A 20,893-nucleotide genomic window follows, 5' to 3' on the forward strand; every position below is an offset into this window, starting at 1 on the left:
ATTTGTTAACTAATATGATTATTTGTTGTTAATAAGTATGATCTAAAAGTGACCCAAATTTGAGCCAATTCAACATTGGTGTCCCTAAGCACTTCTCTATTGATAACTTAGGTGGTGGGACCTCATTTGCCTTAACTACTTAACGAAATATTCTTGAGTATGACGTTAATTCACGTGTCTTTATATGAATGAGCAATCATTTATAATTAACAGGTAAAGTATTAATAAATAAAATACTTTATTATAACATGAGTGGATTGTAATAACAGATATCATAGTATGATCGCACCTACATTATCAGATCTGTTGATGCAATCCTTACTATCATATGATAAATTGATGCTTGAAAACTTGATTATTTTTGTTAGTTGCAAAAGAAGCCCTTGACATTATTGGGGAATATGAATATAAGAAGCCAATTATGTAAGAGATATCTTCCATGAAGCCCTCCTAGCCCTTGTCACATTGGTTTGATGCCGGAGAGCAAACTAGAGTGGAAAGAAACCTCCATGAGAAAATTTGCAACATCAACTCTTTTTACCACTAACCCAATAATTTCATTATTTTCCTCATACATATTAGTTTGTGCCGTGAACTAAGCCATGAATGCATTCTCCTCTATCCACATCTTTGCTACTAAAAAGTAATTATCAAATACGAGATAGAATTCGACAAATAGATTAGCAGTGGTAATCAAAATAGATGACATTTTAGTTTCCTTCACGATCTCAATTTAGATTGTAATAATTTTTCAGAAATACCAACTATCGTATATTTTGTACTTGTTGATGTGTTTGATGTTTAGAATAGACTCATGTAGTTGCTTTTAAAAATTGGTTGAGAACATATGCCATTGGCCAGTGCAAGAAAAATATGCCTCACGCATGATTTGGAGGTCGTTAATCATGAAAAATATGCTTGGTAGAGCATCACACTCCCAATATGAATGCTGATTAAAATTTTCACTCTTAACATTTCATTTACAATTACAACTTCTATGTTGAGGTATCCCTTGAACCAGACGTGCCCGTTTTGCTAACTAGTACAAGAATTTGTTTGCCTTGCTAATCCCAAACTAATCTTGAAAATGACATAGGAATTTATTGGAATGGCCTTAGATTTATAAGAGTTACTTTATTTGATCATAGCCATCATACACATACGCACTTTTATTTGATCATAACTTCAAGGAACTGTTTTCGTCGCTATAAAATAGTCAAAATAACGATTTTGTGACTTTAGGCTTCAAAATATTTTATAACATGAGCAAAAATAAAAATTTATAATTCTTTAAATTATAAATAATTGTGTAGATAGTTTCTGCTTATGAAAAATATGTTTATCACATAGCCAACAGGCAAGTGCATCCAACCCCCCCTCCCTTTTAAGGTAAATGTTTTCTTTGACATGGGATTTGAACTTGAGACCACTCATCAACAAGTCAAGATCCTTTTTTACTCAGCTAAATCTCGTTGGTGTGTAGAGTTTAATTCCCCGTTTTGAACCGATTATCCAACAGGCTTAGTTTGGTTGGTGTCACTTGTAAAACTTCCATGGTACTATTACTATAGATCTCCCTATATAAATAAAAGCATAAAAGGATGGGAAGGAAAGAAAAAAAAAAGTTATATCTGCAATTTGCAAGGCATGATGCCTATGGCCCTATCCACCGAAATATTAGTGATAGCGATGGACATATACCCACCATAAGTGTACAAACGCAGCTACGTATTTCTTTGGGCTTACTTTTTGAAGGCCCGGTTCACTGCCATGCCTGATATGATATGAATCCTATGACCATTCCACCTCCTACAAAGGCGGAGCAGTCTCTCCGAGTTGACCGTTGCTTATAGGCTCGCACGCCAACTGTTCGATGTTTTGCGCCACAGAGACTAAACCTGTTCTGGCAAAATGCAAAGGAAAACCACGATGCTGCGCTTTCACCAACTTCTGAAAACCTCTCCTCCGTGTGAATCACAAGCGCATGCATTGTCATCTCCAATCCCATGTCACAGAAAAGCCTCCATGTGGGTCCCGGTGAAGCACAAATCCAGCGGAGGAAGAAGACCCAAGAGGAAAGTCTACCACAGAGTCCACGAACTTGACAAAGTCATGGACTTTCAGAAAAAGCCGGCCTTGATTTTGCAGCTGAAATCTATTATTCAGTCGCAAAAGCACCAATCTCTCCTTCTCAGGGACCTCGAGAAAGAAGTTGGGTTTGTACAGAAATGGAACTTCATGGCTGCCATAGAAAAATATCCTTCAATCTTCTATGTTGGCGGTGGTAACAGAACGCCCCCTTTTGTTACGCTCGCTGAAAAAGCTAAAAAAGTTGCTAGAGAAGAAGCTGAAGCTAAGGATTTGATGGAACCCATTTTGGTTAAAAACTTGAGGAAGCTGTTAATGCTGTCAGTTGATTGCCGGGTTCCTCTGGAAAACATTGAATTCATTGAATCCGAATTGGGTTTGCCGAATGATTTCAAGAAATCATTGCTTCCAAAGTACCCTGAAATTTTTTCGGTCAAGGAAGTCAATGGCAAACTTTATCTTCATTTGGAGAATTGGGATTCTTCAATAGCAGTCACAGCTCGTGAGGAACAATTAGGTGGTGAAGGGATTTCAGCTCCTTCTGGATTGGGAAACAAGGTTAGAATATCAAAAGATGGTAACTTTCTAGGTCCCCATGCATTTAGAATGAGTTTTCCTGCTGGTTTTAGGCCAAACACTAGCTATCTTGAGCAACTTGAAAGGTGGCAGAAAATGGATTTCCCTTCCCCTTATTTGAATGCCAGGAGATTTAACATTGCTGATCCGAAAGCCAGGAAGCGGGTGGTAGCGGTGCTCCATGAGCTCCTCAGCTTGACAATGCAGAAGAGGATGACATCTGCTCAATTGGATGCGTTTCACTCAGACTATTTCTTGCCCTCTAAATTGCTGCTGTGTCTGATAAAGCATCCTGGCATATTTTACATAACTAATAAAGGTGCTAGGAGCACTGTGTTTCTTAAAGAAGCTTATGATGGGCTGAATTTGATAGACAAATGTCCCCTTTTGTTGTTTAACGATAAATTTGTAGCACTTAGCGGTAGGAGAGAGATCAATTCATGTAAAACCATGCATTCTCCATAGATTGTTTCTTGAAAATGTAAAGTTTTGGTTCTTTTAGTGATATTTGTCATTGCAAATTTCATGCACTTTGTCTCCCCCATTTGAAAGAACAAGAAGCAGAAAGCTTCATGTTAGAGATCTCTAAGGTGCAAAGGGATGACAAGTTCATGTGTAGTGACTGTGGAGTTTTAGTTAAACAAAACATTTTGGGCTGTGTGTGCTAGTTAAACTCCAACATTGGTAATTTTTATTTGATTATATCATTTCTTGATTCTCACAATGTCCTTGCGAAGGACAATACGAGTGGACTTGATGCAGCAGTTAATGAGGTTTACTAATATTTTTCGCAATTACAATATTCAGATCAACAATGGGCTGATGGTCAACTTGCAGAGATGCAGGTTTCTGTTTCCAACTGCTCAATCTTTTTTGTTAATATATGTAAAGAATTTGTCATCTGTTCTGTTCTAAGGTCATCTCCAATGGGTAAGGCCGAACCCAAAATTTGAGTTTTTAGCCCAAGAAAACCTTCAAACTAGTGTATTGAGCGTGTTCAAATTTTCCCTAAAGCGAACATGCGGAATTTGGCCCGATATTCCAGTTAGACTGAAACAATGTGAGGCCCAACGTAGCGAGTCATGCAGCCCACGTGAAGCAGCTGACAAGAGCGTGCATGCCACAACAGAAGCTTGTAGACGCTGCGTGTAAGGATGAGATTATCTGGCCGTTTGCAATCCAATGGCCCAAATTTAAATAAAACGACTATTATAATATTATTAATTAATTTAAATCATATCTAACCCCAAAACTCATCCAAATTTTATAAATATTCATCTATTTATTAATTAATCTACCAAAATCAATTTCTTCCTTTCATTTTAAGTGAAATAAAATATGATTGTGGAATTTCAAGTTTTTTAAATTAAAATGTTCGGATAAATAAACTACGAAAGTATAAATAAAATTAACTATAAAATAATTTTAGACTTGAACTATTCTTAAACAACTTAATAAAGCTATGGACTTAAATCTTGAGTGGTGCAATGTTGGTGGAAAAAAAATTATTTGAGTCCAAACTATACTTGAATAATTGTATTTTGAAAGGAGAAATTTTAGTTTTGAGTCCTCTAGCATTGGAGATGGGAAGAACTACTCCTTTAGTTTAATGAATTTGTTTTGTCATGACACTTTTTTTTCTTCTAGTTATGCAGAAACCCATTTAATTATTGTCTCGTAGAAGTTTATCTAATGAAGTTTCACTGTGATTATAAAAAATTAAAAAAACAAACAAACAAACTCATTTCATAACACAAAATTCAACTCTTTGATTTTAGTAACAATAATCAAGATACAAACCAGCAACTCCATGAATTGATGTGAAATTGTACCAAAATCTATAACATAATGCACCACCTTGTGACATAACTATCAACTGATGGACCATGAATCTAACCTAATAAATAAACCTCATGCGCACAAAACAAAAAACGGAATACACAACCATACTCCATGTCAAAACATTATAAAATTGTCCTGAGATGTGGAAATACTTCCCATATAGCTAGTGAGATTGAGCAACAACTTAAACATAGATTAAATAAGGAAAAAATTCGGTGTCACCTCCTCGCCCTTGTGCATGTTGTGTAAAGTTAATTGAACAGCTAGTTATGTCAAACCAGTTCAATCTATCTCTACCCATTAAGTTTCCTCCAAAATCTCAAAAAGTTTATGTGAAATATAAAATTTGTATATATTTTGTACTTGATATGCTTTAATGTTACAGACAGACTCAAGTAGATGGTTTAAAAAACTGGTTCACAACTTATGCCTTTGGCTGGTGCACAAGAACACTGTGCTTCAGTCTCTGCGCATGATTTACAGTTAAATAGTATCGCAAGAACAAATCACTTTATACCTAGTATACATACGTACGACCGGTCGGTTCTGATATACTTTTTCCACTATACATACGTATCACTAAACAAAATCAGGTAAGACAAAGTGTGCAGCCGACACATTGAGAAAGCTTAGTTTAAAAACTATCCCCCTTTTTTATAATGCATTTATTTGTAGCTGTTTCCTCCCCATCAATCATCAATTCAAAAAAAAAATCAAACGAAAACAACCAAAAAGTCTTTTGAATATTTATTTTCCTGATAATAATCTGTGTGTCGACTACGACTAGTGTGGGAACTGCATTATGCAGAGATCATCATGCATGTTTCGTTTGGTATATGATGACTTGGTGGGGCATGTCTTTCCTGTGAAGTCACTATCCATTCATTTTGAATATGGAAAGTGAGATTTGATTATGTGGTCTTTTTTTTCCTTTCTTTCTTTCTTTTGATTAGGAGCAGTGGGGTTCATTGTGGAGCCTAGTAAAATTGGCCCAACATCCTAACTCTCACTCTTGATCTGTTTGTTTCTTATGGCCCATTCTGTTTTGTAAAATAAGGCAGCTTCCAACCCATAAAAAAGGTTTGACAGCTGACCATTAATTGGCATTATTATCGTACTAGTACTTCTTGTTTCAATAATGGATTTATTGACTTGGAAGTTGTAATCATCAACTATTGGATGCACAAGCAATTCCCAAACCCAAGAATGCTGCCATGAATCGTGAACGCGGGTATGGGATGATGTTAATCGTTGATGCATTGTGGTCTTACACGCATCAATAATTAGAATTAGTTCACTCATGCTCGACTGTTTTTAACATTGTTCATCTCATATCAAATGAGTGAGTATTCTCTACTCAAATGTATGGTGTTAGTTAAGCTCGGGCAATCGATCCTAAACAATCAGACTTATCCTTCACAGTTAGAACATCCTTACACCTCGAAATCATTCAATGCAAATTTACCATATACATTTAAATTGGCTTTTTTTGTTTTGTCCAAAGATTAGGATTTAGGTGTAAAAAGGAAGCATACAAATTCTTTTCAGTTTCATAATCAATCCGATTAGAGTTTGAATTCCATTGAGAAAGTATTGTGCTCCATGATCAATGGGCCCAATTATCACCCGCATGTCATGCAACCCATAAATTGTCGACAAGTCGATACTGTGCACTACCAAATTGGTGACAATACCTAAATATATCCTCCACTTATTGGTCCAAAGTGAGAGCTGATTCTCTTGTAATGTCACCTTCAACTCCAAGTTCATGTCTCCACTTCACTACTGTTAAAATGTGCAACTTTTGAACAGAAAAAAAGAAAAGTGGGTGAAAGAAAAAAGACCATAGTACATTCATATCGCTCTTTGGTTCATGATAGAGATCATTTCAGCAGAATCACTTTGCATATTTTAAGCCAACACCTAGTCCAAACCAACCCATCTATCCTCTGCAACATTATGTCCTTTCATATAGAAAATTCATCCCTCTCTCTCTCTCTCTCTCTCCATCTGTCCTTGGTGTGTGCCCACTCACATCAACCAAACATGATGAATCATTTTATTGGTGAGAGCTTTTGGAGTGGTGCCTAATGTAGACAACAAGGGATTTCATTATACTTTAGACAAAGTACCCACTAATGAGAGAGAGAGAGAGAGAGAGAGAGAGAGACACACACACACAATGATTTTACCCAAGATGGGAGGGTTGGGTTTGCAACCACAATCTCCAAGGACCTATCAATGGGGGTGAGAGAGAGAGAGAGAGAGAGTAAAGACTGGGACTTTAGCACATGGATATAATGTGCTAGTGGAAGAGGGTGATGTTTACACTTGCAGACAACCAATCTTCTGTCAAATCCACAGAGAAAAAAGAATAGTTTGTGTTAACTGTTTCTCCTCCTTTTGCTCTTTTTTTCTTGCTTCTTTAACTTGTGTTTTCCATATTTGCTTCATCATCCATAGTGGGGTTTTCTGGATTCAAATCTGCAATAAATAATGTCTCTATCTTTACACTTACTCCATCCATCACACCACAAATCCAAATCCAACCTTGTAAAGTAGACTCATGGCAGGTCATTGAAATTCCCCACATAAAGATTTTTTTAAAAAAAGGAAAAAAAATTCATTGTTAGGATATGATTTCTAGGTCACTGGTTGGTTTATGCCTTCTTTTCTTTTGGGGGAAGATTTTGGAATCTCATCTTTAAGCCCTCCATTTGAAAAGATAACATATAACCCATTACCCATGCGTAGTAAAATCAAGACATGTCTGTCTGTCACACATTTGAGGTATATTGTTCTTTTTTCACCAATCTCCTTTTGCAGCATCAAAAGAACAGAGTAAATAATCAACCTCCACTCAAAATCTCTAAGTCTTTGTAATTTTGGTCTGCTTTCACTCACTAGGGTGGGCTCCTTTTTAGACTTGCGCTTCATGCTTATTAAGAAATGCTAAATTGGGGCCATGCATCTTAAATTCCAATTTGACAAGGCTCTAGGTCCCATCAAGTTTCTCAAGTGAGTTGTGATATGTGAGTGTGGGGCCCTATATATTGTGGGGCCTATGGGGTCCTTGTCCAAAGATGAAAGTATATATAGGAGAGAAGAAAAGAAAGGAGCAAAGCAAACATAATTGTAAGATGATATATGAATGGAGTGGTGCAATTCCATTACATTACATGAGTGCCCCTTTTCACAAGGGAAGAAAAGTTAGGGTTCCCATCATGGCCCCCCTGCCCCTCTCTTAATTGGATCCATATTCTATGCTTTGTATTGTACTGTCCATTTACTTATATAGCAGCCAGCAGCCCCACCTCACCTCACCTCACCTCAACTCAAACTTGGAATATGGTTTATATCACCAAAGTGGGCAACTTATGTGACAGACACATCTCCATTCCTTTACACCAAGTCTCACTCCTTAAGGATGTAAAAGATTAAAAAAGCACAAAGCATGGTCCTAGATACTTAGGTGGGGGATTTTTCTCTCTCTCTATGTTTCTATTTTCTTTGTTTTTGTTTTTTTATAAAAGAAATTTAAAATTTTAAGGTCCTCAAAGAACAATTTTATTGGTTTGCAATATGCTTGTAACTCAAGCGGTTAAGAGTATTTACTCCAGCATTCGAGATTCTAGGTTCGATTATCTCTTCTTTAATATCACTTATATAAATAATAAATAAAAAGAAAAAATTCCATTGGTTCAAGTGTCGTTGTCCGAATCGTCGACATTTTTGTTGGGTTGAGAGCATGCCCCTTTTCATGCATCTATCTGGTATGCATTTATATCAATGAAATGAATAGAGTGGAGAAGAGGAACAAGGTAAGGATGGATCATGACCCACATGAAATTGATGTGTGATTCTATAGGAAGGGGGACCAAGGCAATGAATTTTGATTAGGGTTTTACTTTAATCACACATCTTTTTCATTGGAAGGAGAAAGAAAAAGTAGGTCCCCCAATGTGTGTTTGTTGCCACCCTTTGGCATTTATAAAATGTGTGCCCCTAGTTGATGATTTGGGTAAGAGCATTTAAAATATAATAGAATTATTGTGGACCACTTTTCTATTAGAGGTAACATCTACTAATCTACATTGTATAATCACAATTTCTTTTTCATAAAAGTAGAAGCTACTTAAATATATAGGTTGATCCTTCTAGCAAAGATCTTTAAAATACAAAAATACAAAAAAAATTAGGGTTTGGCAACTTGGTGGTAGAAGTCCAATGTGCAATGGCAGCACTCAACCAAAGCAAAGCACTTCATGACCATGAGATGTGCCATTTTGACAAAATTAATTAGTACTTAATCTCCCTTTGACAATCCCAATTATCTCCAAAGATACCATTTTATAAAAGTTAATTTAATATTTTTTTATATATATAAAAAGAGAGAGAATAAAATTCAATTAAAAATTGTATCTAAGGGTTACATGGTCGTTAGTCACTATCGAATAAATGTAATGATGCTACAATACAACAACGTGGCCCCATGACCATGAATGAGTATGCACTAAGCTCCATGATGCTTCATCCGTGTAATCCATAACCAATCTTTATCAACAATACCTAATTGAACTCGTGATTTTAATTCTAATTATCATTTCTTAATGTGATAATATTAACACGAACTAGAGTTTGTGTATTGGGGAGTTCTATGTACTTATAGCTCTAGTGGTAGGGAGTCCACATTCAAAACTAGAGTCGAAATTCTCTATCTTTTCGGCCACCCTTGTAATAAACTAAAAGAAAACAAGAACAAGAAGTTAATTTGCTGTCAAATGAAGCAAGCAATATGGTCGAATTACTTAATCTATAATTAACCCCATACTAAGCTAAGACTTAACCCAAACCCTACACCAATATTAATTTGCTCAATTCTCCCCCACTTTGAGGTCAAGAAAATTATTAGCTGAAACTTTCTTGTGCCTGCCAAAGTTAGTTGGCCCTCTAGCCATCTTCCCATGATTCAAGCACGGGCAATCTTCTTTTCCCATTTTCTTTTCATTTTAAACAAATAGCTTTCTGTGACCTGTTTCATTTGTCTTCCCAAAGGCAACGAAAAAGGATGGGCATATGACATAGCTTTGAGAGTGACCTAATGTTTTTTTCTTTGATGAAAACCCAACCGGCAATCGCCATTGAAATTTCTCCAGATGAGCTTACATATTCTTTTGGACAAATTACAAATGCATACGCCAAATGGGTTTTTGTTGTTTTTTTCAATTGGACAAAAGGAGTCGTCATATCCAACAAACTGGTCAATTTCTTGGCCAAATAAATTGCATGTGGATGGCATGGAATGCACATACACGCAATAAAATCATATACAATTACAACCAAATGTTTATTTTATGATATATGCAAGTACAAACTATAAATTTGGGTTTGAAAAGAAGACAAACTTAGCCTAACTATAATTTTTTTAAAAATTCTTTATAAAAAAAAAAAAAAAAAAAAGAGTGGAAGAGACTAGAAAACCCTACATGATGAGATAAGGATTCAATTAATTTTGGGTTAATAGGGTCAACAAAATTTGGCCATAAGTTACGTGTATCTGCCCAAGTACAGATTATGGATGCCTTTGGGAATACCAACTTGAGCATACATACAAAACTACAACAAGAAAGGAAAAACCAATTGTTTAAAATGTTCAATTAGGTTTATATTCTTGTCATTGAGTTAAAATGTTCTATCTATTTTTTCTTAAAAAATTAATCAACTGTAAAATTAGTGACACGTTATGTTATCGGATAATTAAATTCAAGTGTATGTGTTTAAATGCAGGCCGATCGATGGCGTCAAGTTTTTCATATCTAAAATTATGTCGACTAGCGGTCATAGTGGTTGTTGTTGTCACAACGAGTCAGAAAGAGATAAATCTTTTTGAATACACATTATATAAATAAATAAATAAATAAAACATAATTTCTCCTCTCCCTCTCTTTTTAGGTACAACGTTCCCTAGCTTTTGATTAGATTCCTAGGTAGAAACACCTTTTTAAATTTGGCTTAAGTCCATCCAATTGCCCAATGAAACAAACAATTAAAAGGTCTTTCATTATTAAAGTAAGACATCATTATCACAAAAACTAGTCAATAGAAAAATGTCCAACTTATGATGGCAATAATTTATGCTGATAGGGAACCCAACCCAACCAATCCAAATCATCAACACTTAATCAATTCACTAAGCGAGATTAAGATAGATTAATTTAAATTTATAGAAAGAAAGGAAGGGGAAACAGAACTGGGTGGGAATCAGATTCGCGTGTTGTAGATGGCATGCTGGTCATAAAGGGACAGAGGGTCCTGATCTTGGTGGGGGCCCATTTGTGGGCCCAAAGATCCAATCCTACAAACAAAATCTCCCATTATTTTGTGGTGTCTTTTGTTACCCTCCTCATTAAATTCTAATTTTGGCTGTTTGCACCTGTTTTTTGTTGTGGGACCCAAAACTTTTTTATTAAAAAAATTAATTTTTTTATTATGGTGCCCCTCAAATAGGACATGTGGTTTCTAATTGGCCCATTAGTAGGACAAATTTGAAGTTTGATTTGGTTGCTTTGAATGGGATAGAAAATAATAAGACATCTGAACAATTTGGCCACCTTTTAATATGGTCTGACCATTATTATTCATGGAGCTTATCGTAACTTTATATTTATTTTATTTTTTGATATTTTAATACTATATAATATAGTGCCTAACCCAATTACAAAAATGAAGGTGATTGCTATTAATAATAATAAGTGTTGGAGAAAAGGGAAAGCCTGCGTGATTCTGAAAAAAATATAAAGTGTGAAGGTTACTAGCATTATCGGAGATGATGCCTAAGTCGATGATATATACAAGTCTTCCCAATTTTGAGACGTATCAAGTTTTCATTCCTAAATTGACGGCAAATATTTTAGGGCTCAAATTGAATTCATGAGTTGTTGCGATAAGAAGATATTTTTCATTTGTAATATAACACGTGTTACAAGTTTTTGTAGTAATATTGTACATAAACAGTTTTACACCAAACCTTGAAAATTAAGTCCTACCAATAAATTTTGAAAGCGAAATTCGAATCTCTTAACTCAAATCTTCGTAACAAAGAATATTATAGCTTGGAACTATTAGAATCACAATGTCACATATCTCGAGCATTGAACACATGACCGATTGACCCTAGACCTTGGACGCTAAACCTAGGCTAAGAGCCCTAAACTTGCATCTCAAACCCTTAACCCTAGGCCTCAAACCTATAACACTAAGCTCTAAGCACTTGCTCCAAACTTAGATCATAACCCATGAACCTAAATCATTAGCCCTAGAATCATGTCCTAATGCTTGAATCTTTTGACCTTTAGCACCGGATCATAGACATTTTATAGGAAGTGAATGAATTTCTAGCAGTTTGACCAAAATAAATAAATTGAATTCTGAGTTGACTTAAAAAAAATACAAATACAAGGAAGACTTATACCTCTAGTTGAGAAGTACCTTCACCCACACGCACAACAAAAGTCTTTACTTTTACCCGAAAAATCTCTACTTACTTTCGCTATTTTCCTTACACTCCATAGATTTGGGTATCATTATAACAAAGAAAAAAAAAAGCAAATAATTATTGGGTGTATATATCTTATGAAAAGTGAACAACAAAGTAAATTAATGTGTTTGCCCATCATATAGGTATTCCATCAATCACTTACAATCTTGGCCTCCCATCCTCTTTTATTAGTCGTTGATTATTCAAACATAACTATTTTAAATAGGGTTATTTTGTTTTATTTAATAACTACTTTATACGAGATTTGAACTCAGAATCTCCTCTAATGAAGTCTAAAACTAGACAGAACTAAACCAAATAGTCATTAACTTGATTATGACTACCTATATCTTGTAGCATTCCATCAACTACCCCAAAGTCTATGGCGTTTAGTCGACTCAAAGAACAAGAAGATATTATATAATGGCCACATAAGGAAAAGAAAAAGCTATGCAATGTCTATTTTAAACTTGTCTCTTTTTTTTTCTTTTTCTTTCTCCTTTTTCCCGAAAACAAAAAAATTGAGAAAATTATTGTCCAAAGGTCGACGGCACTATTGTTAGCAATACGTCGGTTGTTTTTTGTTTTGTTTTGTTGGTCTGAAGTTGATTGTTTTATGTGACTCAAACAAAATCTAAATTAAATTAAAATTTTTTAAATAAATATTGACCCTTTCCTAGTCTTATCGATTTGGCCATATGTCGTTTACGCCTTTGATTTAGCCAAGATTTCCAATATTGGATGATTGAAACCTATTTTGTTATTATTGACTCCTCGTTTTCATAATTCTACTGGATTGATTGCGTTTCTAGAATTACATACCAATTTCTTTTTTATTATAAATATAAATAGCCATAAATAAATAAATAATGCACATTACATTGTCTTCGACATATAAAATGTCCTTATAAAAAAAAGAAGAAAAGTCATTTTCAGAAAATATGGTAACTCATAGTCAAATTGTAATAAAAATAAAATTAAAAAAAAGAATTGGGATTCCAATTTAGGTCAAGCTCGTGATAGATTTTGATTAAATTAACCCTAAATTTATATAAATAATTAAAAATTAATTATTTGAATTCAATGTAAGGCTGCGTAGTGCATATATTTTTCCATTGAGATACGTAATTGCTTACTTTGATTTTGATTTTGATTCTTGTATCTGGTAGGACCCCAGTTATCAATCAAAGCCCCACTTTTTTTTTTATCTTTTTATTTTTTCCTAATTTATTCACAAAGGGCGGTGACTGGTGAGTGAGAATGAATTCACAAATTTATTCATCCCAAGATGCCTAGATGAGAATCACCACACCACACCACACTGCTTATCTTATCATTTGACTTTGTTTTCCCCACATCTTGAAAAGGAAACACACGACCACACATCACGTGCCCCTCACGTTCCTCCAAATACACCCTCTTATTTTCAATTACTTTTCTAAAATGTCTCGAACATGTTATATTTCTAAGGTCAGTTGTCTATGTCCGTGTGAGTAATTTTCTGACCGTAAAATGCAAGACAATATAACACATAAAATAAAGTCGTTTGAAGATATTACTCGAATCGGATCAGATCGAATGGATGACCTCATTGAGCTATATAGAACTAGACTTGACATTACTACCATTTTTTTATTGTAATGTTGTAAAATCTACTGTGCCGGCGAAGGACGATTTGTACCAAATTTACCCAAAAACCCAATTGCCTTGCATTGCCAGATTCAGCACAAACCTCATTCGTTTCCCTTCACTGCTTCACCTTCCAAACTAAGCCAGGCCACCTTCAAACCACCAACCTTTCTTCTTCTTTACCCCTACCCTAAAATTCCTAGGCAAAAATATCAAAAAATAAAATAGTAAAATAATAAGGGACATTTGTGATTGCGTTGATATATATAATTGTACCCATTTGAAAGTGACCAAAGAGAGGTGCATAGTAACGTGCGTAGGACACGCCTCGCCCAACAACCACCCCACCAGGCGTCGGGAATCCCAACAGTTTTTATTGTTGTGCCCCATTGTCCACGATATTTCTGCTAATACGTCGTCGTCTCGATTACGCAACAAATATATTGCCAATAGTTATAGTAATTGTTGGGAAAGAGAGAGAGAGAGAGAGAGAGAGACTGCCAGTGTTGCAGTGATGTTGCCACCAGACTTGGACCTTTTCGTCCTTTTCCCTGATTTTTATTTTTATTTATTTATTTATATTTTAACTTTTTCAGAAATAGTGGCCGTTTGCAGGCAGCGATGAGTGCTGCTGCTGAGCCACAGCAACATTTGCGCGCGCGCGTCCGACGTGTCAGCTTTTGCCTCACACCTGTCGCTTTCTCTCTTTCGTTGACCCCACGCTTCTAAGCTCACGCGTGTACGAAACGCTCCACCGTTCGTGTTACCTAGTTGGTCTATAAAGAGAGACTAGCAACAGCAGCAAGCAGCAGAGGTGTAGATGCGCCGTGGGACCCACCCCCAGAAACACAAATAGATATCAAGTCGCCCGTCATCGGTCCCCACCATTATATTATAAATACGTACGCACACACATCCGCCTTTCAGCCTTAAAACTCTGAACAACCCCCGCTAACATGCGCTGCTCCCGTGCTAACATGCGCTGCTCCCGTGCTAACATGCGCCGCGTTATCCATTTTTCTATCTTGAACCAATTTTAGCACCCAAAAAAAAAAAAGGCTAATTTAATTAGAGACCAATTTATAAACACAAAAAAGCCAAATAATGGGCTAATCTAATTAGCATTACAGGAGTATTGTAATTCATGTGGTTACGAGTAGTTATCTTTTATATCGAAGGTTTGGTGTTCGAATTCACCTTATTCCTTTCCCGTTCCTCTTTAATTGGCAATTGATATACAGTAATTGAATTCCAACTGCAGCAACTTTGCCTTCATGCAAGCATTTGAAACACGCATCATGAACCCAAAAGGCATAATTAAAAAAGAAATTAGTTACTTACAAGAAAAAGAAAATTTAAAAAAAAGAAACAAATTTAGACAAAATTGGGATGAAACAAATTTCTATTCATGAAAATTCCTGTTTTTCTTATCTTTTTTTTTTTTTTTGGTTGGTGAAAATTGATCTAAGCCATGTTCACATGCACACTAGCGTTCTTGGTGGATTTACAGATGGGGCAAGTGTGGAGCGATGATCCGCATACCGTACACAAGCAAAGGTGCCTACACGGCAAAAGCAAAACGCAGGCCTCTTCCTTCCCGCAATTCCTGCACCACCTACTTGTACTCGACCCGCATCGCCCGCTTGCACCTTCCTCCCCGCGGTGACCCTCAGTAGTACTAGTAGTACCCTTCACCGTGCGCCACCCGTCTAAACCCACGACGCCGTCGTTTTGACCCTCGTCTCCGCCGCAGCTTCCGCAGCACGACTGAGCGTCGTCCATGAGAGCGGCGGCGTCATTTTGGTGTTCTTCCTTGACCTGATGATGAGCCAGGACCTGTTCTAGGTTGGTGCGGAGAGCATTGGCGGTGGCCTCGTTGGTCTGAGCCAGGTCGCGCCATATTTGATTCTCTAGGCACAGAGACTTGACCTTCTCTTCCAGAGCCCAATTCAGTTTCCCGATTTTCTCAATCTCTTCCTCTTTGGCTCTGAGCCTCTTCGCCATCCCAACCTCTATGGCCTCCATTATTTTCCTTGCTTGCCTCTTTCTCTTCTCCTCGACCTCCAATCTCACCTTTTCCATCTACAAATTCCCAAAACAAGAAAAACCCAAATCAATAAAATGAAAAATGAAAATACCTATCAAGAAAAAAAAGACACCAAATCGCATAGTTTTCGTTGCTCTGTATTTGGTACGTACATGTTGAGAAATGAGACGGTCGATGTCGAATTGCTCTTGCTGTATGCGCAGAGAAATGTCCTCGCCGAGAAAAGAGAAAGGCCCGCATGAGTTCTTGTAATTAGCCGGAGCAGTTGGGTATGAGAAGGGAGGACTGATGTTGTTGTTAATGGAGTCTCTGGACCGCTTTCTTGGTAGACTAATCGGGACGTTGTAGGTGAGGCCGCTATCGGATTTCATGGCTGCGGTTGTTGAGGTCTTCGGAGGCATTATCGAATCCGTGATCACAGAGTTGTAGGTCGGCAGCAGAGCCTCTGTAGCCACCCCTCCAGTTGATAATGGCACCCCGTACCCAATCTGGGCACTGTACAGACTTGTGTTTCCTTGTATTGGGTTCATCATTTCCCTGTAAAAATAGCACCAACCCCATCAATTTAATGCACCAAAACACGAATCTCAGCAAACCCATATGCCCATATCCAGCGATAAATATGAAGAAGACGAGTACATACCTGTTGGGTATGAGCTGGGAAGGGAAGAGATTGAGATGCCGAGCTTCAACAGCCATGGATTGATTGATGATGAGCAAAAGGAAGGAAGGAAAGCAGAGCAGAGCAGGCGTTTTTCTTTTCTGTTCTGCTTTTCTTTCTGTGTAGCGTTTTGTGGGCTCTCTATTTCTCTGTCTCGGTTGATGCCTATGAAATTTGCAGTGTCAATATGTGTATATATGCGTTATAGTTTGATAGTGGTTCTTGTTTGGGCTTGGTTTTATTGGTTTTTGGTGCTTTTTAAGAGAAGGGAAGATAGGAAGGAGGGAGAGAGAGAAAGAGAGAGAGAGAACAAGTGTGAGGAGGAAATGAACAAAAGGGCATGCAGTAGAGGTGGCAAGGCTGATGGTGGGGTTTATTTAGGGTTTGGTTTGGTTTAGAGAGAGAATAATTATTAAAAAAAAAAAGTTTAGAGAGAGAGAGAGTAAAGATAAAAGGTAGAGAGAAAAGAGAGAAAGATATGGAGTTTTGACCGTTTTGTCTATTCTGGGATACGGTACCAGAAAGACCCTTCCGTATTTTACTTGTTTTACTTGACTCATAATTTGTAACCAAAACCGTAACAGATATCCGGTCAGTCCGTAATTCCAACAATTCCCCAGGGGCATATCCGTAACACGAGCGCGGAGTCGTTTACCGTATCAGTTTTTTCCTTTGTTCCCTGGAAAAATATTTAATTACTATTTACTTCGATTAATTAAACGAAAAGAAAAAAAGGAGGAGAGAGAAAGAGAGTGATGAAGACTGACATTGTGGGCATCTGCCACGCAGCAGTTTGCCGACTGGGGCCTGCCAGGGGCCGCCACGTAGGCACGGCTACAATCCAAACGCCAAATCACCCCTACGGAGGGCTTTTCTAATAAATTCAGTGAATTCGCAACAGCAACTGCTGCTGGTGCTGCACGTGTGGGGCCGGGTGGGCAGGGAACATGACAAAGGCTGATCCACTCCGAGCACGTGCGAGGGGCCAGCGTGGACTTGTGGGGACCACCGAGGGCGGACTTTTGTCAAAACACAAAGTTAAAAATAAAATAACGTGTAATAATAAAAAAGGAATATTTTTTTTTTAAAATTTTAATAATAATAAATATTAATGGCCGTTGGGTTTGGTGTTGATGATGATGAGTACGGTGGTACCCTTGGGAGGCTGGTCCATTTGGCAGGTTGTTTACTTTTGGCGAGAGCTACAGCCCACACTCTTCTTCATGCGCATCGCATGGATACGTTTCGTTTTGTTTGGTTTAGCTTTGGACTGTTTCTGCCACCTGGCCTCAGCCCCCTTTTTATTGCACTCATCTACCAAAACAAGAAAAGAGAAAAAAAGGTGTTTTGCTGCTCCAAGGTCACTCCCTTGCGACCTCCTAATTCATCTTATTTTTTACGTGCGCGTGGGTAATTGTTAGTTATTAATTAATTTTAAAAGAAATAAAATTGCTGCAGGCACGTCTATATTTCAATGCACACGTGTATTATCATACGCGTGTGCATATACTGTATTTTAATTAACAATCATATATATATATACATATATGAACGACGTTCATTTCTAACAGTTACGATATAAAATATATGTATCATTGTTAGATTTACTTTGCAATATACGGTACTATACAATTTCTTGTAATCTTTGATATGTCTGCGTACATTCACGGACGATACGATAGACTTCACATAAAGCCTTGCATTGCATCAAAGTGTGTGTTACAGATTCTGATCCACATATCTATAAATCATAATGTTTACGTCTCTATAGGGCACACTTGGATGATAAATATTCAAGCTGCGGTGGTAGTTTCTTATAATCTATCTATTTTTGTATGGGCCCAGGGCCAGGCTGCCTAATTAAGTCATAAATCATATAATTATTCGAAAACCAATAAAAATACTTAAAAAGATATTCAATATTTTGTGGTGCCACGTCAAGTTGATAGAATAATTTCGTCGTTTTATTGAGTACTTTCTTGAAAACGCAGTCTCTAGTTTTGGAACGCTCATTATTATTGACGTCTCAGCTGTTTGAGGACAAGTATTATTGGTAGCTTGCTACAAATTTATGATTTTTCCTTGTCATTTACACATATTGTATGGATGTTAGGACTTGAATTCAGAATCAATTACTGCAAATCACTATTTCAGGTGAGTGAAGGACAATAATTGATTCTTGTATTTATTCCTTGACCCAAAAAACAAAAATTGAGCTTATCTCAAACTTAAAGAAAATATATCAAATCAATGAATTATTTCCGTTTCTTAGATGGAATTTAGTCTCTTTTTTCATGTCGTTTTGATGGACTCCCATATTTGGAGCCTAATTTCTTGCAAATGAATTTTCCCTCCATTTGATGCATGCACCTTGACCAAATCTAAATTTGACAGCATGCCAATCAATCCCAACTAATTTATAATTTTCAAAGTTCACGTTCTGATATTAGTATATTTATGTAGAAGTGTTGGTGTGTCCAAGAGAAAACTGTGGATAAAGTTTGATGCAATGTCAGACTTATCCGGGTCACACTTTCCCTGAGATTGCTTGGGTTTGATTTTCCACATATAATTGTGACTTAGAAAAATAAAACTTTGCTGCTAAGATTGGACTGAGGATACAATTTAATTCGTTGCTGGTCACGATGTTGACCCTAAAGAGAAAGCAGAAGTTCAAAATAAAAGTTTCCAAACAATGTTATATTACTGCATTCTCAATCTAAACTTTATTTGATAATTTCTCGTATAATGTATTTTAACACGTATATCGAATCGAATCGAATAATAATAAGTGACGTGTTTTGTCAACTTAATACGTATTTCGTGTTATAAATTTTTAACATATAATTTAGATATTATAATACGTAATACGTTCTAAAACAATATATATCACTCGTCATGTTACACAACAAGGTATTTTTATAGAAGAAAATAAACATTGATTTAAAATCCCAATCTGTCTCACCCCCACCTCTTCCTCCAGAATGCACCCACCAACATCACCTAGATCTTGCCACCTTTCTTCTAAGCCAATGAAAAATAAATGTTACAAACTTCTAGCATGCTTGACCTAGCTATAGCTAGAAAATTTAAATATATATATATATATTATATAGTTTGTGTTGGGTGGTCATTGAATTAATCCTCAAGTAGTTTCCAAAATACTTAATTTGTCTCCACATGCATTGTTTACTGCCCTAATCTCTCTCTCTCTCTCTCTCTCTCTCTCTCTTGTTATTAATTCGATATTATCATCGTACCTTTCCAATAAATTAAATTAACATGTTGAAATTATTTTATTTGAGTGCACAAAGACAATGGGGTGACAATTGCATCATTATAGCCACCCACAATTCTAAAATAACTACGATATTCTCAAGGCAAAATGTATTCCCATTAAGCAACTGGTTTTTATTTATTTAAATAATAATAATAATAAATTATTAGTTTTTAATTACGCGATGGGGTGGGAAAAGTATAGCTTCAATCAAGGAGACAAAATGACAAATAGATCAGTCATTTAATTAGTGAGCAAAAGCTTTGCCATTAAGTTTAATTAATTCCGTGGCCAACTAGGGTTCCGCAAGTTGATCCTACAAAATCTCATTTGCGGACGATTTGAGGAGGCATAACCTGACATTATTAACCACTTTTTTAATCTCTTGTTTTTTTTCCTTCTTCTTTAATGACTGCATTATTAACAACTAATCTTGTTTAGTCAGTCTCTTAAGTTTCACACACACAACCCCCACATGGGTAATGTTGCATGAGGTAGCAGAGGCCGTACGGACAGACAGACTCACAAGGCATTAATAATAATATTGAGAGCATATCGCATCCCCATCATCTTCGATCTTTCCAAGTTCCCTTTGGCATTTCAAGTTGCTCAACAAACAACCTCTAGAGTATACTTATAAAATTGTTGGACCACAAATTTATGAACATAGTTTTGGTTTTGTTGTTATTATAATTATCGAGAAGAAGCAAACCGAGTTATAACTCAATTGGTTATTAAAGTATATATTCTTAACTCTAAAGTAGTGTTCGATTCTCCTCTTTTTTAATATTTGCTTGTATAATAGAGTTATTGAGAGAAATACAAGTCGTACATTCAGATACCTACAAGGAATACAAGGCTATTTAACAATAGAACATTATCTTTTTGAATATCTATTCTTGATCTAGTAACTCATTAGCCTAGAATTCGATCATACTCAATTGCTTCGAAACTTCATGAAAGAGATGGAGAAAGATGCCACTACCAAAGAAGAGGGTAGATGGAAAAAAAAAACAAAAAAAGTAGAGCATAGAGAGTGATTCCTTCTTCTTAACCTTGCCTCACCTTTCTCTTTCATTCTGGCTCTATTATTGCCCACATCAACCCAACTGCATCGACCATACTTTGGTTTAACCACTACCGAAATCTAAAAAGCATACATCAAAAAGTAATAAAAAGTAGAAAACAAAAAAACAAAAAAACTACATTTTGATTGCTTTCTTGCAACAAAAAGAT

General features: G+C 36.3%; 2 protein-coding genes across 2 annotated transcripts; one reads left to right on the forward strand and one right to left on the reverse strand.

Annotated features, from left to right (window-relative positions):
* Nucleotides 1-1,658: 1,658 nt before the first annotated feature.
* LOC117625065 (protein WHAT'S THIS FACTOR 1 homolog, chloroplastic) lies at nt 1,659-3,337 on the forward strand. Its single transcript, XM_034356635.1, has one exon. The coding sequence runs from the start codon at nt 1,912-1,914 to the stop codon at nt 3,127-3,129; it is 1,218 nt and encodes a 405-aa protein (XP_034212526.1). The 5' UTR covers nt 1,659-1,911; the 3' UTR covers nt 3,130-3,337.
* Nucleotides 3,338-14,908: 11,571 nt separating this feature from the next.
* LOC117626500 (probable BOI-related E3 ubiquitin-protein ligase 3) lies at nt 14,909-16,689 on the reverse strand. Its single transcript, XM_034358216.1, has 3 exons — nt 16,363-16,689; nt 15,872-16,256; nt 14,909-15,754 (listed from the first exon to the last, which is right to left on the reverse strand). The coding sequence occupies exons 1-3, from the start codon at nt 16,416-16,418 to the stop codon at nt 15,137-15,139; spliced, it is 1,059 nt and encodes a 352-aa protein (XP_034214107.1). The 5' UTR covers nt 16,419-16,689; the 3' UTR covers nt 14,909-15,136.
* Nucleotides 16,690-20,893: the final 4,204 nt, after the last annotated feature.

This window comes from Prunus dulcis, chromosome 4 (assembly GCF_902201215.1).
Source record: "Prunus dulcis chromosome 4, ALMONDv2, whole genome shotgun sequence".
Lineage (NCBI taxonomy): Eukaryota > Viridiplantae > Streptophyta > Magnoliopsida > Rosales > Rosaceae > Prunus > Prunus dulcis.

What these genes read in the sequence shown, in the direction of transcription:
- LOC117625065 (XM_034356635.1), top strand. Translation starts at nt 1,912, where the DNA reads ATGCAAAGGAAAACCACGATGCTGCGCTTTCACCAACTTCTGAAAACC.
- LOC117626500 (XM_034358216.1), bottom strand. Translation starts at nt 16,418, where the DNA reads ATGGCTGTTGAAGCTCGGCATCTCAATCTCTTCCCTTCCCAGCTCATA. An exon ending in TCCCAGCTCATACCCAACAG is followed by an intron (nt 16,257 to 16,362) that starts GTATGTACTCGT and finishes CTATTTTTACAG; the next exon opens with GGAAATGATGAACCCAATAC. An exon ending in ACCGTCTCATTTCTCAACAT is followed by an intron (nt 15,755 to 15,871) that starts GTACGTACCAAA and finishes GGGAATTTGTAG; the next exon opens with ATGGAAAAGGTGAGATTGGA.